This window comes from Oreochromis niloticus, linkage group LG8 (assembly GCF_001858045.2).
Source record: "Oreochromis niloticus isolate F11D_XX linkage group LG8, O_niloticus_UMD_NMBU, whole genome shotgun sequence".
Taxonomy (NCBI): Eukaryota; Metazoa; Chordata; class Actinopteri; order Cichliformes; family Cichlidae; genus Oreochromis; species Oreochromis niloticus.
The window spans coordinates 21,195,326-21,216,114 of NC_031973.2; the positions used below are offsets into that span (position 1 = coordinate 21,195,326).

The 20,789-nt window shown below is 38.3% G+C and overlaps 1 protein-coding gene across 2 annotated transcripts; it reads right to left on the reverse strand.

Moving 5' to 3' along the window:
* Window positions 1-247: 247 nt before the first annotated feature.
* Window positions 248-19,928, reverse strand: LOC100705197 (voltage-dependent T-type calcium channel subunit alpha-1H). 2 transcript variants are annotated; one of them, XM_005448113.4, is made up of 33 exons: window positions 19,808-19,928; window positions 18,070-18,225; window positions 17,778-17,880; window positions 16,627-16,763; window positions 16,363-16,451; window positions 15,053-15,212; window positions 12,916-13,201; window positions 12,618-12,743; window positions 12,262-12,419; window positions 11,923-11,965; window positions 11,707-11,832; window positions 11,323-11,471; window positions 10,810-10,995; window positions 10,233-10,350; window positions 9,695-9,850; window positions 9,507-9,581; window positions 9,284-9,400; window positions 9,046-9,131; window positions 7,997-8,120; window positions 7,488-7,556; window positions 7,153-7,337; window positions 6,881-7,007; window positions 6,526-6,651; window positions 5,844-5,933; window positions 4,903-5,074; window positions 4,552-4,700; window positions 4,348-4,457; window positions 4,124-4,257; window positions 3,959-4,017; window positions 3,733-3,811; window positions 3,340-3,461; window positions 3,028-3,186; window positions 248-708 (listed from the first exon to the last, which is right to left on the reverse strand). In XM_005448113.4, the coding sequence occupies exons 2-33, from the start codon at window positions 18,204-18,206 to the stop codon at window positions 601-603; spliced, it is 4,065 nt and encodes a 1,354-aa protein (XP_005448170.1). In that variant the 5' UTR covers window positions 18,207-18,225; window positions 19,808-19,928; the 3' UTR covers window positions 248-600. The 2 variants fall into 2 exon arrangements, with proteins under 2 accessions (XP_005448170.1, XP_025765789.1); XM_025910004.1 differs by lacking the exon at window positions 248-708 and adding an exon at window positions 735-2,859 and having other exon boundaries at window positions 2,980-3,186; window positions 12,618-12,710.
* Between the last annotated feature and the right edge of the window lie 861 nt (window positions 19,929-20,789).

The following is a 20,789-nucleotide window of genomic DNA, read 5'->3' on the forward strand; positions in this document are numbered from 1 at the left end:
AAAAGTGACTTTTATGATTGGATCAGTTTGTTGTCTCAGTGATATTAGTCGTCAATGTGTTTTATAATTTCAACTCATTTTCACACCTCGTTTAAATTAGAACGAGCCATGATGTAGACACTGCTTGATTATACAGTGAAAGCACTTATACCGTAAACCATGAGTGTGTGTTTGTGTGGTGATAAATTTATGAAATCATCTTACGGTAATTCATTTCGAAATAATTTTGGAATAAAGATATTTCAGCTTGTTTTTATAAGAAGTTTATTCCTTTACATTTTAAAGGTTTGATCATTTAAAACAGTGCATAAGATCATGGATCTTGGTGTTTAAACACACCTGTAATGTAGTTACTATAATACTACTAATTGTAAACAACGTGTGTATGTCTGTAGTATTTATCTATATATAGTGTATACTTATAGTTTATATAAACAATTATTAACAAAGGAACTGTTAACATTTAAGTGAATTTTGTTAAAGATGTTTACAGTAAGATAAAAGTACATAGGTATAAAATGTTTAACATTTACAGGATATCAGAAAATGTCACAGTAACAGAGAAGTATAAACAAAAACAAGTCTAAGGTATGAAATGATTTACAATTGGACTCCTTCGGTGGTACCAGCCGAGCTGGATATGACGGGTTCGCCCGGAGACTCCTGGGGCTGCTGCATGATGTCTGAGGATTCAGTCTTAGGCCTTTTCTGTAATATTTAAATATTCTTGTGTAAGATTTTATTTCATTTTAAGCGTGAGAAATCCAAGATTTGTTTAGATTATTATGTGGCAGAATTAACACTGGATAATCCATGGTCAACAAAACAGTTTTCAAGGTATTTTATTAGCATTTTTTCAGATATTATAGGATACTATACACGTTCACCACTAAATACCTTTTTAAAATGAACTATATAATTAACATCAGAGATTCTTGTGTTGTAATGATTTATTATATTTGATCTAATTACAGGAAAAAATAGAGGCTATGCTCTGAGACGTTCGTACATTATATTGCCATTTGCAGCTACAACAGCTTCTTCTCTTCTGTGAATGCTTTCCACCAGGTTTACAAGTGTGTTCATGGGAATCTTTGTTTGTGATGGCCTGGCTCGCAGTCTCCGCTCTAATTCATCCTAAAAGTCTTCTATTGGGTTGAGGCCATTCTAGAAGCTTAATCTTATCTATTTCAAACTTAGTTTCTGTTTACGATCATCATCCTGTTAAACACCTGTGTCCAAAATTCAGTTGTCTGGCAGTTGACTTGAGGTGAAGTTGAAGACTTTAAAGGTAGTCACCCTTTTTCATTATTCCACCTACATCTGGTAGTAATATAGCACCAGAGCATGATGGTACCACCACCATGCTTAACAGCTGTCAGTGTTTTCAGGTTTCAAAAGGCCATAAACCAACACTTTTACAACCCATCTGGTTAAGAAATTATTTAAAAAGTTTAATAAGTCAGGATGCTGTAAGTCAGGGAACACCTCACCAGAACACCATATTTTATGCCAGCGAGTGGCTTTTTGAACGCCTCCTTCTGAGTGGTGGGAAAAATGGCGTTTTTGGAGCACTGAGCATGCTTTTTCCAGCGCTCAGTGACAGCTGTGACAGCGTTTTCTTAAATTATGCAGGGCCCTACCCATGGTTTTCTCATCCACTTAAATAAAAACTCCATGATGAATTGGTGTAGTCTGCACTTCTTTGACCAGGTGATTATAGTTTAACTTAAGTGTGCTTTTTCCAGTGCTAATAAACGTTGAGCAGCTGTGTGATGTACAAAGCAGCATTCAATGACTCGGAAGGAAGGGTTCAAAACTCCACTTACTTGCGTCGAGTTTTCACCAACTTTTACAGTGTCCTGACTTAATAAATGTTGATTTTTACATCGTTTCTTAAATGATTTGTAAAAGTTTATGGCCTAGATGGCTTGCCATATAAAATCCACTTCCTGTAATGACTAGCCACTAACCAATTTTCCCTCGTCTGAGGGTGACAGTTGCCAAAATGGTGACATATCCAAATAATTATATTAAATTGTACGTTTGCATAGTTGTAAACTGATGACTCTGGATGACTCTGCTTAGAAATGTCCCATTAAGCTTCTAGGATGGCCTTCCCAAAGCCTCCGGCCCCAACCATGTTGAAAATTTGTGATAAATGCTTGAAATCTGGGTCTGTGCCAACAAACCAAACAGTTTAAATTCATTCTATCAATTCTGCCAAGAATTACATTCAGCAAATATCCAGCAATAATTTTAGCACAAGCTTATTGATGGCTAGTCTATTTAAGGTGTGACTTAGGGTGTAAAATAATTGCAAACCCATGGAACAAAGTCTTGTTTTTCAAGGCATTAAAGGTCTTTGCTTTAGAATCATTGTGCTCTATATCAATAAACAGTTCAAAGAAATCAATAAAAGCCTCTATTAACTGGTTCACAGCAAAGGATGATGGCACAGGAAAAGGATCTGTATAACAGGAAAATGATATCCTCTTATCAAGAACCTGCTGAGCAGCTTATGCCCACTGTTCCAGCTTATATGAAGGAGTTGGGGTGTTACTGGGAATAATCTTTACACCACATAGTTCTCATCGAGGTTCATTTTGGACTGAAAGCTACCACTGGAGGTTTTGGGTTCTACTGAGTCCCCAGTGGTGGAGCAGCTGGTGGTATATCACTTCCACCCAAACTTGTGTTCTATACTAGGTAAAACAGAGCATTTCACTGCCTCCATGTACCAGAATGTTTACAAGTCAGCAGCCCAGTCCAAAGAAAACCTTAATGAGCTCACCCTTGTCTCAGCTTATTACACTGATCTGTTTCAGGACACATGCCATCTTTTCCCACTGTGAGATACTGTGAGTGAGGTTTGAAAGAGAACAACTGGTTATCAGTGTGATCCTGGTTTCAAAACCAAGTGATGTATCATAAGAAATAGCTACAAAGAACTGTACAGATCTTCTTATTGGTGCATACCTGCATGTTCGTGGGCTCTCTAAGTCTGTTAACATGTAGCAACACTACCTCTTTGCTGTCCTCCAACGCTTGCATGACGGCTGCCACGACCAGGTTTGCCAGAACAAAGTGAACCATGACCACAAAGGTGGCGAAGCAGATTGGCGAGGCCCACCACAGGTAGCTGGGACAGGCTTTATCACTGGGACGGCATGGGCGCAATGTGTCCTTTAGAGACACAGAGCAGGTATAAATGAACCATAAAGCCCTGACTGGAGATTCACATGTTGATTACTCCTTACACTACAGGTTTTGGGCTTCACTGTTTAAAAGACAACATGTGCAGAGTTTGTGTGCATGGGTGAATGAGTACAAGCATACCTTCAAAATGCCACTCCAGTTGTCCCCTGTGCACACTTTGTACAGTGTGAGCAGCGCCATCCCGAAGTTCTTAAAGTTAGCGTACTGATTTATGCCTTCACACGGATAGTCCAGGGTGCATTCTGACAACACACACACACACACACACACACACACACACACAGTGATTTTCTGCACTGCCTCCTTGATAAATGCAATGATTCAGTTTAGCACATTTTAAACAACCTCAGTTGACCAAACTGCTGTACAAGTTATGCAAATATCTCCCTTCCTTGTTTTTCTACTTAACAACGTAGATACAGTAAAAATAAAATAAATCATCTAACAGGCTCCTTTGCATCATGCACAATACATTTATGTGTGTGTGATTGTTATGATAGTAGTTTGACTGACCGAGGTTGCCAAACAGCTCCACTCCCAGTGCAGCGTAGATGAAAAAGAAGAACATAAAGAGCAGACAGAGGTTTCCAACCTGGAACCAAAATGCCTGTGAAATCCTCTTTGAAGACTATAATGCATATATTTATATATCCTACTTTTGGTTTATTGTAAAGATTGCCACTTCTAAGCATGGAAAGCAAAATCAGCTGGTCTTAGTGAGTTTATTCTGGGTGTTTACCTGTGACAGTGTCTTAGTAATGGTTCTCAGCAGAACTCTGATCTTCTTGGCCTTCAGCACTGAAAAGGGAAACAAGTGTTGTCTTCAAAGTGTTTGTAGATGTGCAGAACACACAAATGCCTTAGTAATAAAAAATATCTCATATTGTCAAATGTGTGTGTGTACCTTGTGCTAGTCTGAGCACTCTAGTGATTTTTAGGATGCTGGGATTAATGGGAAGAGTGTCTTCCATATTCATCACGGTGAAAACGATAAAGATGAAGGAAACCAAGACTATAGCGATGTCCAGCACATTCCAACTAAAGACACACACACATCATGCAGTCAATCAGGCCTTTACGAAACCCAACACACCACATAAGTTAAATTCTTGGGCATGATTGTGTTACCTGTTTTTTATGAACCTCAGTACGCCAAATGCCACAACCTTTAGCATGATTTCCAGGACCAGGAGGACAGTGAACACATAGAAGGAGTACTCTATCATCTGCTCTACATACTGAACACACACACGCATTTCTATCATAGATGCATGTGCATTTTTTGAAAGGATTTTGTGTGTGCGTGCGTGTGTGTGCATGCATTTGCATTACCAAAGGCTGATTATAGTGTTCCAAAGCCATTAACACGACATTAATGAAGATGATGACCGTCATGAATAACTCGAGGAATCTGCTGGTAGTCAGGTCATAGATACGGCGACGCACGAGGGAGTAGTGCCTGAAATAATTCTCCTCTCTGCCTGGAAGAGACATGCACACATGTAAGGGTAGAGGTATTTAAATAAATAAATATATGAAACAAGTACCTAAAAGATGCTGAAGACAGTCAACCATAGGATCCAATCAGCTCTGTTCAGCTGATTTAATGGACTGGTTCTTAAATAGCAATTATGTACTCCACATGAGCACTCAAAGCACTTTATACAACTCTAAGTTCATCACCTTTACGTTTATCCCGTGAGTTTCCTCCTCTCTGCAGCGACTGTTTTTGCTGCTGCTGGCACACATGGAAGGTCTCCACCATGACGCCGATAAACATGTCGAGGAGGAAAAAGCTCATTACCATGAAGGAGATGAAATAAATGAGCATCCATTCGTTATAGTTCTTCACAGGCTGAAAAAGAAACACAAGAGGAAAGACTGTGAGAAATTTAAGAACTAAATAATCGGGCTTTAATAATCGTTCTATAGTCACATTAGACTTGAGTGTGTGAAGGACTGGAAACATATAAAAGAAGCGCTCAGAGTGCAAACCTCTCCCAGGGCAGCTCACTCTGTGGGAGGTATTTACTAGTAATAATAACAGTAATTGTAGTGTATTTTGTATATATTCATTGTTTTCTTTGTTATTTTTAAATGTATTGTAAAAAAGTTTGGAGTGCAGTGAAAATAATGCATTTTTGGGTCAACTTGAAAGAAAGGCAGAGGTCATGTGACGTGATATTTTAATTTTTTGTATGGTACTTTCTATATGTTGACAACACACACCAAACTTGTAGGAACTGTAGTTTCTAAGTTACAGTGTTTTGACCTTTAAAATGACATAAATATATCCTCAGATGAACAACAGCACATCAAGTATTAGTCTGTGTTACTATTAATTTACAAAAACTAAACCAAAATGTAAAAATAGTATGTGAAAAACTACTGCTTCTACAGGAATTTGTAGATGATTTTTTAATTATAGCCTTCAGACCTTCATTTGTTTCCTGGATCCTAAGAACTCAGTTAAGAAACCCATGAAACTTGCTTGAAAAACAAAAAAAAGTCCATTCAAATCATGAACTTAGTTACATCATCCCATATAATCACAATCCTTTTACTTCATAATGTGTGTAAGCAACAATGTAAAACATACATTAAAATACTGGTAGCCAAAGTACCTGTTGATCTACTCCCACAGCATCCAGTCCATCATACATGATGTTCATCCAGCCGTCCTTAGAGTACATCACAAACAAGGCTATCAGAGCCTGAATAAGAAACACAGAAACAGCTGTTAAGTTGACATACATTTATTTTCCAGGTGCCAATATTAATAGAACATTAATATTAACAAGTCACAGTCTCCTTTGGACGTCTGGGTTTGAATCCTACTTCTGAGATTAAATGTTTTAAACTCAGCCACAGAGGGCGCCACATGCCACTGCACTCATAGTACCTATCCCAACCTCAGATAAAAGGGGAGGGTTGTGTCAGAAAGGGCCAAGGTTAACAATAGCTACAGTGCTGTTGACCAACAGGGCCAGTGGAAACCATGCTACTGTTAGCCAAAGACAAAGTAGGACGAGAGGGGAGAGAGGAAGGTTGAGCTAGAGGTGGACTTCCTGAGATTTTCACTGGGTGTGAACAAGATGGATAGAATTAGAAATGAGTTCATCAAAAAGACAACTGAGGTCGAAACTTGGTTTACAGACAAAGGTAGAGAAGGAAGGCCGAGATGGTTTGGACATGTGTAGAGGAGGGAATGTGGACATAATGGACAGCTTGTGTTAAATATGGAGCTGTTGATTGTTCCTATACTTGTACTTAACAACAATGTGGAACTAGTCTGTGAGTCCGTACCTGAGGCAGGTTGTCAAAGTTGTACTCCTTCCGAACCCACGTATAATTAGCAGAGAGACATTCGGCCTTATTGGTGATGTTTGAAGTGTTTTCACCCTCACAGTAGAAGAACTTTCCTTTGAACAGCTACATCGTGAGTGTGAAATAAAGACAGAGGCAGAGGGTTTATTTTGATGTCAGGTTATTACACTGTTGATGCCAAAAGGAGTACACACTCTTGGGTGTTAACTGTGAATGTTTGGCTAAAAGCTAACAAGGAGTCATGCTGTAATTTTGTTCAGAAAAGTCTGTGTGTGTGTGTGTGTGTGTGTGTGTGTGTGTGTGTGTGTGTGTGTGGGAGGGGGTGGGGGCTAACCTGAACCCCAAGGATCCCAAAGAAAAAGAAGAGGACACAGCAAATCAGGACAATGTTCCCAATTGGTTTAGCAGAGGCAACAAGAGCTTTGACAGCCAGCTTCAGTTTTGGGGTTTGCTTGATCATCCTGGGACACACAAACATACATGTATGTATTAACGCCAGCACATCTACACACAGACATACACAGAGAAAAGAAAGACAACTCTCAAATGAGGTGCTGCATATGACAACAAACATCTATTTACACAGCGTGTGTGTACACACGGTACCTCAGCGTGCGAAGTGTTCTTAGCAGCCGAAAAACTTTGAGGATGCTGAGAATGTTCTTTTTGTCAGAAGTGACCAAAGTGATAATAAAGTTGGTTAAGGACAGAATCACCAAAAAGCCGTCCATGAGATTCCAGTATGACCGGCAGTAGCTGCCCTTCCCGATCACCAAGCCAAGAGCTATAACCTGTGTTAAAGCAATAAATCAACAGTACAAATTCAAAACATTCCCGATTCCCACAGCTGAAAGTACTCACAATCTGAGTTTGGAAATGTTTGATCAAAACTGAAGAACATTATTTTGAAAAAAATAAATAAAAGCAAATCTGGTGTTTACCTTAATAACCATCTCGATCAGGAAGACGGCAGTAAAAACACAACAGGATGCATTCAGGATCAAGCGTTCCTTTAGAGCAGAGCGACATTCACTTGTAACCTACATGTGTTTTCTTTTAGAAACATACGCTCACTTGACACTTCATTAGGTATACTAAAGAAGTTTCACACATTAGGTGCAAGTGTGAGCACCGTTATTGTCATTTTGCTGGTCTGGGGAGTTCGAGTGAGTGTTAACACAATGCCACAATCTTCTCAGGAGCAAGTTCGCCAGACCGTGCAAGACTCAAAGAATTGCAAATAATCCAAGAGCTACACCTCAGACTCTACATGCTAAATCTTTTTACATTTCTTTTACAGGACTGCACTGAGGCTTGAAGTGTTTATCACCCAGCTTGGCAGCGTCTAACTCCACACAGATGCTACATCTGAAATGTGTCTATATATTTGTGCTTCTCTGAGTGAGTGTATCACCAGTATATCTGTAACTGCTCCAGATGTGGGACTCACCATGCTTTTTGGGTTTATGCTAGGCCTCTCCATAGCAATGGTGACACAGTTCAGCAGAATGAAGAAGAGAATCACATGGTCAAACGCCTTGTGAGAGATCAAACGCTGGCAAAATCTACGCAACCTAAAACACAAACACCGACACTTTAAGTGCAATCGTCAGAGTCGTTTAAGAAGGAAACAAACACAATTAAGGACAGAAAAATATGATACTGAACATCCAGAATTTTAGATAAAAAATTTTAAACTTAGGTATGTGTATGCACAAATTCACCTTTCATGGAATATACAGGTACAGGTAAAATATGTATATGTTTGAATCTAACTGGTCCTCAGAAGTGTAGAATTTTATACTTTTACCTTTACTTTCTATAAAATTTTGATTTGTCTTACAAGGTCAAGGAAATCAGGGAGAACCTGTGCAGTTCATAACAAACAGGACATGGACAGTAAATACACTATCCAGGTACCGTCATTAGGACTTTGTCTATCCAGCTAAACATGCTGCTGTTAGCCCTCTGAGGCCACTTTCATCATACTGTAAGCTTTATTATTTTATTAGCTTCAATCTATTTTCATGGTGTAGGACTTATTTGCATCAAAGTGCCATAAACATCCACATAACTGCACTGTTAGGATTAAAACTTGTTCTAACACCAGTTGAAACAAAGACTCAGCGAGGCTCCGTCTTGCTGCTCATGTGTGAATGATCTGAATGTGCTGCCGTGTTCGGTGACTCCAGAGGGTTAATGCCAGCAACAGATAGGACAGGAGCGATGGTGGATTAAATACAATTTAAATGGCTGTTTATTTGTATTCAGGTAAATTACAGATGTGTGGAGCCGTACAGGAAAAGTCTTTCTAAGTTTTGAGTGACTATTAACTAGTTTAGTGGACATGAATGAGCTTCAGTGTTAAAAAAATCTCAGCTAGTAAAAATGTAAAAGACAGTGGAGTTCTGTCCAGTCAAACGTAATAAAGTAAAGAGTAAAAAACCTCATGGATCTAAGTATGAAGTGTGTGTCCCTTGTTGTGTGTGAATCACTTGCCTGTTCTGTGGAGAGAGCATGTACAATGACCAGTCTTTATGCTGTTGGCACCACAGCAGCACTTTCTGAATCCTATTCAAAAATCTCTGCAGGAGTCAACGATCACACATCAGTCACTCCTCTTTATCCAAAGCATAAATAAAATACTGAAAAAAAATCTGTTTCTCTAATTTTTTTAATGTAGATTAGTGTTACAAAAACCAAACTAGACCTTAAAAACAATCATTTTTACACTTACAGTGAAACTGTTGTTTTTTGTCTGTGGGGAGGGAATCTCAGAGGCTGAGGTACTCCCATTGGATCTGCTGGGCTCAGTGGCAGGAACAGAATATTCTCCTGTGATTGTTCTGGGGCTCTGGAACGACAGGTGTGAGTGGCAGTGTGGGTGTTTGAACAAAGGCACCTTCAGTCAGATTTATAAATCAGCAAATAGCAAAGTCAATTCAAAGAATTCTCAGTACCTCCTCAAGGGAGCTTTCTGCCTCACATGTCAAGCTGGGACAGCGAGGGCAGTCTTGATGAATGTTTTCACTGGGCTGTCAGAAAGGACAACAGGAAACACAGATTGGCAGAGGTGTGTGTGCACACACACACCTTTAATGTTATTGTAACTTAACATTAAACTCAAGAAAACTGAAACAGTTCTTACCCTGGCCTGGAAGCTGTCAACCACTATGCCCACCAGTACATTAAGAAGAACATTTTTTCCAAACACAATGATGGCAATAAAGTAGATAGCTGCCCACGGGGAGGTGGCAGCCACGGCATTATAAAGCACCACGTTCCAGTCGTCTTGAGTCAGAATCTAGATAGATTAACAAAGCTTTCATTCTTTGTGGCACAGATTCAACAAGGTGCTGGAAACACAGCTGGGAGATTTTGGTCCATATTGACAGGAGAGCATCACACAGTTGCTGCAGATTTGTCAGCTGTACATCAATGACATGGATGACATGGGGGTCGAGGGGGAGGGCAACAGAACAATCAACAAGGTGGTGGAAACATTTCTCAGACATTTTAGTTCCCATTGACGTGATCAGCTGCACATCAACAATGTGAATCTCCTGTCCCCCCACATCCCAGAGGTTTTCTATTAGACAGAGATCTGGTGACACATGTTCCTAATACAGTGCCCATTGAGTTTACATGACAATGAAACAGCACACATCCCAAAGTCAATACCTCACCTGGAACACAGTGACCATGGACCACAGCAGGCTGTCAAAGTTTTTTCGATCATCAACGGTTTCATCATCTATTGACCTGAAGTGAAATTTGCATCCAAAGAGGTGCATGCCCACAATACTGCAAAGAAACAGCAAGCTGCAGTGAGAATCACATGTATGTAAATATGGGATCTGAAGGGTGACAGAAAATAAAACAACTAAATCAGAAACTGTATTCAAAGAAGCATACAGTCATTTTGAAACCTTTTAAATTTTACTTTTACTTACTTTGGTTCATAATTTATAAAATTAGCATCACAGTGTATTAAGAATTTTAAATAATGTCTATAAATGCATCAGGAGATTATTTACTGACGCGAGTAGGCTCACTCACAGACCCATAAACTTCTATAAAACCTTGAAGCTAGACGAGTCGCCCCCTGGTGGCTGTTAAGCAGAATGTAATTTAAGGAACTTTGGTATTGGCTTTACTTTTCAGCCCTGTAAACAACGTCTATCGTTTATATACAGTCTATGAATATAACATCTTAGAGGTCACAAATGTGTACACCGAGACTCTTGGTGTGTGGATACATACCTAAAAATGAAAATGACGAACAGCATTAGCCAGCACAGAGTGGATGCCTCTCCAATCGTCCTCTTCAGGACCAGTAGTTGCCTCTTCAGGTACGGGAGGAAGTGAAACAGCCTCACGAAGCGCAGCACGCGAAATGCTCGCACAACTGACAGCTTGCCATCAGCTTGGGAGCCTAATTCCCATAAACTGAAAACCACAAACAAACACGTTAACGTGCAGCTCTGTCAAACCACTTTGTCCACAATGACTAATAACTGTATGCTGAGATCATGTTTTATTATACTGATATCATTAGTCTGACCTGTTGGTAATACAGCTAACATGATACAAACACTAGGATGTGGCTTCAGAAATATTTATATGATAAATAAAAATGACAAAAGTAAGAAGAGCGAGAATAAAGTTACATTTATTTAAACTTGAGAAACCCCTAAAGAAACAAAGAAATGTTTCCAAATGTGACGCAATAAAACAATAAGCAAAGTTTAAAAGTCAAAGGATAAAGGTTTATACCTGATGAGAACGACCACAAAGTCGAAGATGTTGTCAAGGTCCGCAAAGTACATCCACGAGAGGGCGATCAGCTTTATTATCATCTCCACCACAAATATAATGGTAATAATTATGTTACTGACATTTAATACTCGTGTCAACTCCTGAGGCTGCAGGAGGAGAAAATGGAAATAAATAAGAAAACAGAATCACACACAGACAAGAGAAATGAGAATCATTTAAATGCATGAACGTAAGGGAAGAGTCATCATTAGATGCAAAAGAAAATATGGATTTTTTAATGAACCCTCTTATCTCTTCTCACTCTTAATCTAACAGTTAGCGCAAGCGTCTTATATCACTGAGTTAAAATTTATGTAATAAATAATCACAAACATGTCTCACCTGGTTGTAGTGCTCTATCGCCATGGTGACAATAGTGATGAAAATAGCAATAACGATGATTCGGTTAAAGAGTTTAGTGTTGATAAGAATGTTAAACTTTTCTTTAAAAGGGATCCAGACCTGATGCTGGAGGATGAGACAGTTGGTTAGACGAATCAGAAACAGCTAACGCTATTATGACTGATGTTACTGCACCCAGTTGCAAACTGGTCTTACCAGTGTGGGTTTGACATGTGTTGAGCTCTTGGTGGGATGCACCCTGTTATGATGTAAACACACAGCATGTGAAAACCTGTTCATAGCTAACAAAAGAACCTGAGTGGCCTAATCTGTGACCTATGTTCTTCTAGTACTTTCTGTATTCTTTTTAAATTATTTCATTTTTTCCTTCTATTTGAAAATAAAGCTCAAATTTTCTTTACCTAGCCTGAAATGAGTAATACTTTTAAAACTACGTCCCTGACACAGTCTGACATACTTTTACACCCTGCAAACTACAAATCTGACCTCAAACACAACAAAGTCGAGATTTTATAGCCACAGTACCTTTCTTACCTGTTGGTCATCATCTTCAGGAAGGAAACGAACTTCCTGAAGAGATTTTTAAAAGACAGAGGACCAGCATGCTGCTCTGTTGTGACTCTTGCGAAGTTCTCTGAGAACTGGGTTGCAATGATGACTGCACACACATTCATTATGATAAAGGAGCCCATCTAGTTGAGGAGATAAAGAATTAGCTATAGAATTTCTTGGGAAATTGCACAACCAACTATGAAGGGTTGTTGAACTCTCCACATAAGAAACAAAGACTTCAGCATCCTCTGATTTAGTGGTTTTGGTTTCCAGAAAAACACATCAATACTTGTTATTGAATACATAATAAAAATGATTTAACAGGTGTGGGTACTTACAATAGTGACAAATATGAAAAACACAAAACTCCAGAAGGAATAAGAGTCCATAACATAATACATGATATTGGTCCATCCTTCAAGTGTCACAACCTGGGAGTAGGGAGACACAGAGAGACATACATACTATCCCTCTACATTACAGATGGCAAAACAGCAGGGAGATGAACAGATAAACTGCACTACATGCCAAAGAAAATGCATTTGTTTTATGAATTTTGAATTTTTTTTCTATGAACTGCCATACAGAGGTTGACGAAATCCAGATGTTTTTCTGTATATATCAACAATTTCTTACCTGGAAAATGGTTATCCAGGCATAGACGATGTTATCAAAGTTAATAGCTCCCAAGTCAGGGTTGTGGTCCCCAGCACGGCATACATTGTAGTACATGTTCCAGTTTACACATTGGCCGGCTTGGATGGGCTCATCTGCTGCCAGTGTGCAGATTTTCCCATCCTCCTGGTAAGGCGGCACATCACTGCAAAAGCGTCCTCCACCCTTGTCGTCAGCTGAACAGATGAACGAGGATTGTCCACCAAAGATGGGCACAAAGTATGGACTCAGGGACACGTTATACTTTCTAGAAAGAAATAGATAACAATGTGCACATATTATGTAAAACAATCATTTAAATACAGTCGGTCATTTCAGTGTTGCATGCATGAGTAGCTGCTGTATATGGCAACCCCCACCATAAGGCTGGCTCTGCCGGATGTTTCTTTCTGTAAAAATGTTTTTTTTCTGTCCCACAGTCACCTAGTACTTGCTCATGTCACAGCATGTTGAGGTCTTCTGTCTAATATTGTAGGGTTTTTGCAATGCCATGAAAATGTATTTGCCCCCTTCCTGATTTGTTAGTTTTTTGCATAATTGTTACACTTACTATTAGACAAAAATGACCACAGTAAATACAAAACACAGTTTTTAAATGACAATTTAACTTAAAGGGAAAGTTATCCAAACCTACCAGGGCCTGTGTGAAAAAGTAATTTAAAAAGTACATTTATCTACCTCACATTTACAGCCAATTTGTCACCACCAGGGCAAGCCGGAGCAGCAGAGAAAACCCAAAGCCAGAACAGGTAGAACAAACTCCATATGAACTCTTTTAATCAGATTTGACTGGTGATTCTATACATGCAGTTTTTATTTCCCAGTGAACATGGAAACTAAATTTATAGATTTCTCCTAATTCATTTAGATTGGACCTCAAAAGCCCCGGATTGCTGCCAAGATGGCTGCAGAGTGACAAGACTAGTTGTCTAGGTGGTGTTCAGTCTTCTGTTACAGCTTTACAAGTGAATTGAGACTTTTAGTTCTCTTTATTTTTTGTAGGTTATTTTGTAAATTGTAAATCCAAGAATTTTCCAACTGTTGTTCATGCTGCTTACTTTAACTGAGTACAGAGTTGGATGGTGGAAGGTATGATTCAAGGACCACCTTAAACCCACTAACACGCCTTCTGTAGAAGAAGCAGAGTTTTGGGATGACGTGGAAGGTTCGCCCATCACTGGGGTCAAGGTCACTGAGGTAGTTAAACAACACCAATCTGCCCTGAGTTCCTGAAGGTCCAGGATTTAGCGGTGCCGCCTTAATTAACATGCCTCTGCCACGTCGCTTACAGATCTGGGGAAGTGCTTCTAGTCTGGCAGACTGGATTATTGGTTCTCACTTTTAAGACTGGGGACCGGAGAGTGTGTTCCACTTATAAGGAAACAACACTCCTCAGCCTCCCTGGGAATGTCTGTACCTGGATACTGGAGAGGAGAGTTCATCTGTCAAACCTTTGATACAGGAGGAACAATGCGGTTTTCGTCCTGGTCACAGAACACTGGACCAATTCTTTCTATCCCCTCCAGGATATTGAAGAATGCGTCAGAGTTTGCCTAACCAGTCTAGATGTGTTTTGTGGACTTAGAGAAGGCATTTGATGGCGTCCTTTTGGGTATCCTGTGGGGGTACTTTAGGAGTATGGGACTTCTCCAAAGGGTGGCTTCTTCCTTAAAGATAGGTTGAGGAGTTCACTAGTAGAGCCACTACTCCTCCACATCGAAAGCAGCCAGATGAGGTGGTTCAGGCATCTGACTGGAATGCCTCCTGGGTGAGGTGATCCAGGCAGTCCCAACCGGGGGGAGGTCCCGGGGTAGACCCAAGACAAACTGGAGAGATTACATCTGTCAGATGGTGTTCCACTGGATAAGCTGGGGAGTGGGAGGTTTGGGTTTTATGCTTAGGCTGTTGCACCCACGACCCTGCCCCCGATAGGCAGAAGAAAATGGATGGAAGGCATTTGATAAATTTAATACATAAAGACATTATTTGCTATAGGCAGAGAGTTGGATTATTTAATTGGTTAAAGTTTGTTAGAAGCTTGTACTGAAAAAGAAAAAAACTTAAAGTCTTAGAAGAGCAGATGAAGCAGTTTACATACGTCAGGATGTCCTCTCCCAGGAAGCAGCGGTTGCGCAACTTCCCCGCCCACATCTGAACTCCAATGACTCCGAAGATGTGGATGACAAACGCGTAGAGGATGAGAACATTACCAAGCATGGGGGCCGTTTCAAGGAGTATTGTCACCAATATCCGCATACCTACACGAATGAGCAGCAGGAAAATTAAGCTTACATGAATAATAGTTAGACTCTCTCTGAAAACTTTAATTTGTTTTGTAAGTCTGGAATAAAACCCTTCTCCTTGGATCCAGCAGGTACTGTGTAATTGTATAAATCACGGTAAAAAACTTAACAGAAACTCAATTACTGCATTCCATATGACTTGATGATGACCAAACAATGAATCCATACACTGGGGGAATAATTATTTGATCCCCTCCTGAAATTGTAAGTTTGCTCTCTATGGTCTTATGGTTATTTCATTTTACTGGAGAGAGACAGAAAATTAACCAAAAATCCTGAAGAAACAAAAGGTCTAAACTGATTTGCATGACACTGAGTGAAATAACTATTTGATCTTCTGCAAACTCACATTTCCTGGACAATCCCAAATAAATCAGAAAGTGACAAATTTCACTAATTTCTTATTACAGTTTGTGTTTTGAAAAGGTTCAACGAAAAATGTCACGAATGTCTCAGAATTTAATTACTTACTTACTGTGAAATCTTAAATATTTAAAAGATATTTTATTGACGTTGTATACTTCATGGAGATTTGTCACAATGGTTACAATGCAGTGATGAAATATTACATTTCCCCTTTATGATCACATATAAATTAGCAAATACCTTTATTCCCCGTATTCAGTTAGAAATAAACAACCTGTGGAGCAAAATTCTTTGTTACTGTTGTTTAACTGGAGTGGTTCAACATTTTAAACTAGATCTGAAAAAACACTGCTACCCCTCAACCTCCCAGTAGACACACCTATGGATTCAATTACAAAATCTTACGTCACCTTGTTCTCGAATTATCACAATCACAATATTTTCAGAAAACTTGAGCCTGAGGTCAAGGTCACTGAGATTTGAATTAGTCCAAGATTTTTAGTAAATACACCTATGATATCATAGGTGATGTACTGAAACTCATACATCACTTTGTGCTTGAGTTATCAAATTCACAAACTTGGATGACCATGCCACATGCTCGCCTGCCCTTTAAAACTTTCCTTGTTTAGCCCTCCAGTCTAAACAATGTAGTGTACATTCAAAATAACCACACTAATCTAAATAATGACAATCATCAGGCCTCTGTTCTCTTCAAACTCTGTAAATATCAACTTACTTGGTACTCGGCTGATTAGTCTCATTGGCTTGATGGCATGAGACGCTTCTACGTGGAGATTAAAGAATCCAAACGTATAATCCATTAGCCTGAGGTGGCAGTTACAGACACAAACAAGAAGGTGAGTTTTACTTTCTTTCATTCATAAAAATAAGCGTGCCTTCCAATAATCTAAAACTGCATCTTTTTGGAATTCCTCTGCAAAGGTTTTTAAACTGAAACTAAATTCTAGAGACACATAGATACAGACACATGGATGCTAACTCTGCAAAGATGATGAAAAGGTCAAACTTGTTCCAGTGGCTGCTCAGGTAGCTTCCTTTATGGCCGATGAATCCCAGGGCTATTGTCTTAATGAGCGTTTCCATGATGAAGTAAAGAAAGACGAGAGAACCCAAAATCTGTATACAGAGAACGAAAAACATCATCATATCAAATATCAAAACATACAAGGCATACTGTTAACATACAATCACTGGTAATAACAGCAGTAGCACAGATATAACATACTATATCCAGATGCTGCATCTGAGCTTGTAAGGGGCCTGAGGGTCTGGTTATGGGCTCTGATCCATTCCTACAAGATTTTACTGTTTAATGTGACTTATTGCAATAAGTTACCTCCTCTTTAAGATGACATATTGTTAAGTGACTGTTCTGACAAAGTTAATGCTGACTTATGTCAGGTTAAGAAAAAAGAGATGACCATTTTAATTAAAGTCATTCAACAGAAATAGGTGAAAATTAAATACATGTATGTTATTCAAAATTCTCTCTTTCTGTGTTAAATCTGTTTTTGGCCACAAATAAGACAAACCAACAAATCCTTTAAATGATGTGAGTAATCCTGTCAGTTTTTAAAGAAGAACATTTAAAAAGCAGCTGCAGAATTGAAATATTAAGTGTAGGACTAACACTGTTAGTATCATATATGGTACAAAAACTCACATTTTAAACTTAAAACATGTCCTTGACAAAGCACTTTGGGATTTTTCATCGTGAAGCCAAGAATCAAGATTACACTAGAACATTATAGGACTAACAAATGAGAGCGTTTACGAAGTGTGTTATAAACTACAGCTTATTGTTAGTCCTTAAAGGGACAGTTCGCATGTTGTACATCTGTATACTTTCTGTTGGGCCTGTTGTGCCATCTTCATCTAAATTGCTATGATTTGAAGTTCAGCTGTAGAAATATTAGCAGAATATTCATGATTCCCGAAATTATGGCCCTCCCCTGAAAAACATCAACAAATTGTGTTATAAATAGTTCATTTAAGGACTATTTTTTTTCTACAGAACTAGAACCGCCAGCCAAAGATGATGAAAATGAAGATGCATAATTTTTTCTGCACAGTGATAAGCACTTCTAGTCTGCTAGTCTCTTCTTCTGATGCTCAGCTCATTATAATAACCTCTCGGGTGAAGCTCTCCTCTTTCGCCTCTACACAAGGCTGGTACATGCCGTCATTCACGCAGCTGAGCAGGACCACCAGTATGGACAAATAATCCAACCATGTAGAAGAAGAGGTTAAGGTCCAAACACATTCATAAAATTTATCAGCAACAAAGGAAGCTTTCGTACTAAAAGTGTTTAATGTGGACATATTGAGTGGTATACAAGAAAAAAAACCTATAAAAAATTTTAAAAAAAGGTTTGAAATTGTGTTAATGACATTCTTACTTCATTCAGTACAGAAAGGATATGGGCCAGAGACTATTTTGAGGAACCATTTGCGGGGTCTACTCGTCTGCTTTAGTCCGAAGCACACAGGCACTACCTCTGGGAAGGGAAGCTGCTCCTCTACAACGACGCCTCTATGTCTATCATGGATTTCATGCATAATGAAACCAGAAACGCATCTGAGAGAGGTCAGGAAAAAGGGGCAAAGAAAACCATGATATACAGATCTATTTGGAGAAACAACTTCCTTTTCTTGCATAAAAAAGTTAAGCAGTCCCACACTAATAGAGTTGGCTATATATGGATTTTTTCTGTTAAATGTTTGGATACATTTCATTACACCTGTTCAACTGCTCCTTAAGTCAAATACCTAATCAGAGAATCACATGGCAGCAATTCAGTGCATTTAGTCATGCAAGCATGGTCAAAAATAACTGCTGAAATTTAAACTGATCATCATAACAGAGAACAAAGGGGAATTTAAGTGACTTTGAATGTGGCTAATTGTTGACCCTAGAGGAGCAGGTCTGAGTATTTCAGAAACTGTTGCTCTCAAACATATCTGCAATCAGTTTCTGTTAAAGTGACTTTTATATATCATCCAGGTAAAAACTTCCATCCATCCATTCGCTTCCGCTTATCCAGTGGCCAAAAGGATCTGTATTGATTATAATGTAGAATACAGAGTAGATAAAATAGCGCACAGCCATTTGCAAGGATCCTTGCAAAACAGGTTAATCAGTCAGAATCAGAATCAGTATATTTTATTAATCCCTAAGGAAATTATGTGGGTTACATTTGCTCCAATACAGTAACAGAAACAGACTAGACTATTTAACAATACAATATGTCGCAGATTTACAAATTTAAGAAACAGCACAATATATACAAATCACTCAATAATAAATATCAAGGATTGACAGAGGTGATTATAAATAAATATCAAGAATGTTGACAGGAATATTATTGAGAAGAAAAGAGCATGTGCAAAAAGGGTGTAACTATTACAGTGTTTACAGTGTGTTAGATGGAGAATTAATTAATTATATTAATAATTGGAAATATAACAAAAACAGAACCAATGAGTTAGGAAAGCTGTCAAATAAAGGTAAACAAAAGAAAATTATTGTAATTCTCACTGAAATGAATTGACAACTTTTCACTGTTTTAAGTTGTAGTCCGGAAGAGCAGTGACTCAACACATTAACGTTGAGTGTACCTTATTTAGGCAACATGCTAATGTTTTAGTGACTTCGCATTAGCCTAAAGCTACAGTCATTGGAGGCTACATGATGGGGCTGTTAGCATGACACTGTCATAAACATGAATAGGCGGCACACAATCATAAACTCTCCATTTGTTTTCTACTTATGAAAGTTTGGTTGGATTAGCTAACTGGTTTTGGATAAAAGAGTTGCGTATGGCATTAGCTAGCTAACTAACTAGCCTCTTTTAGATAATAACTATAGGCACTGGAGACAGAAATATTTAACAGTTTGCAAACATGTTATCCTCAGGTTCAGCAGACAGAAGTAAACATACAAAAGTAAAACTTGGAAAACCATTTCCTAATTTAGCTCAATCAATCAATCAGTCAAAAGAAAATCCAACAATGCTTTGAGGACATTTCTGTACCTAATTATGCTACTACAATTTATTTTAAAGAAATTTAAAACCACTTTATTACACTTAACTCTGAAAATGTTCATTTTTACATTTTCGAAAATACTCAAGTTACATTTTTCCCCCAAACAGACTCACAGGTTTCTGATTGTAAATTCTCCTCTTCACCTTGACTTTGGCCAATCAAAGGTAAATGAGCCAAACTCTGATGTGAAGCTGTAACCAACAGCAACCATCCTGAAACCGGATGTTGACGATGAAGAGCAAACTGTTTTATTAAACAGTAATTTCATCCCTTTAAGTTTTTTTATTCTTAAAATTTATCTTATAATATTTTAATGTGGGCCCAAGAAACTATTGATAGCGGGTGTGTTGAAGCTAATATTTTAATCATTAAGTTCTGGCCGAAAAGGTGGAGACTGAAGCTTAAGCACAGCACCTAGACTTTTTGTACAAAATGTTGCTTAACTGGCAACACTTTTCTAACCTGATCTGCCCCAAAGAAACACCAAAAAATGACACAAAATTAGGAATAAATACTAAACTAGGACAAAAACAAATAGTAATCATATTGATTGTGCCTCATGTTTATTTTTTTTAATCACCTGAGTTTTTATGTTGTTGTTTTATGTTGTTTTTTTTAGATAATGATCAATCTTAATTCAATCTTTATAATTTTATATTTTGTACATCAGTGCATTTCAGACAGTAGATCATATATGAAACTATTAGGGGACAATATACCATGATGATTTTTGATTTATGATGTCTTTAGTTTTATATCATTTTGCAATAGTTTTTGTTTCATTTTTGTTTTTACATTGTTAATAATGAGTCTTCCATAACTGTCAAGTTGATACTAGATGTGTTTAATACCTGTTAGAACTAGTGTTGATCGTGGTACTGAGTACAGTATTTGTGAGGTTTTTCTGAGCGGTTCTAGAAACTGGTTGTACAGACAGAGGATGATGTCACGAGGTTGGAGTGTAATTTTTTATATACCGAAAAAAAAACCCCTTATTAGTTAAGCAACAATACTGTATCCATATTGGCACGTTTCTATACATCCAGCTATGTTTCTATGTTTCTATTCAACCCTTGCCATTTGAAATGTACGAAA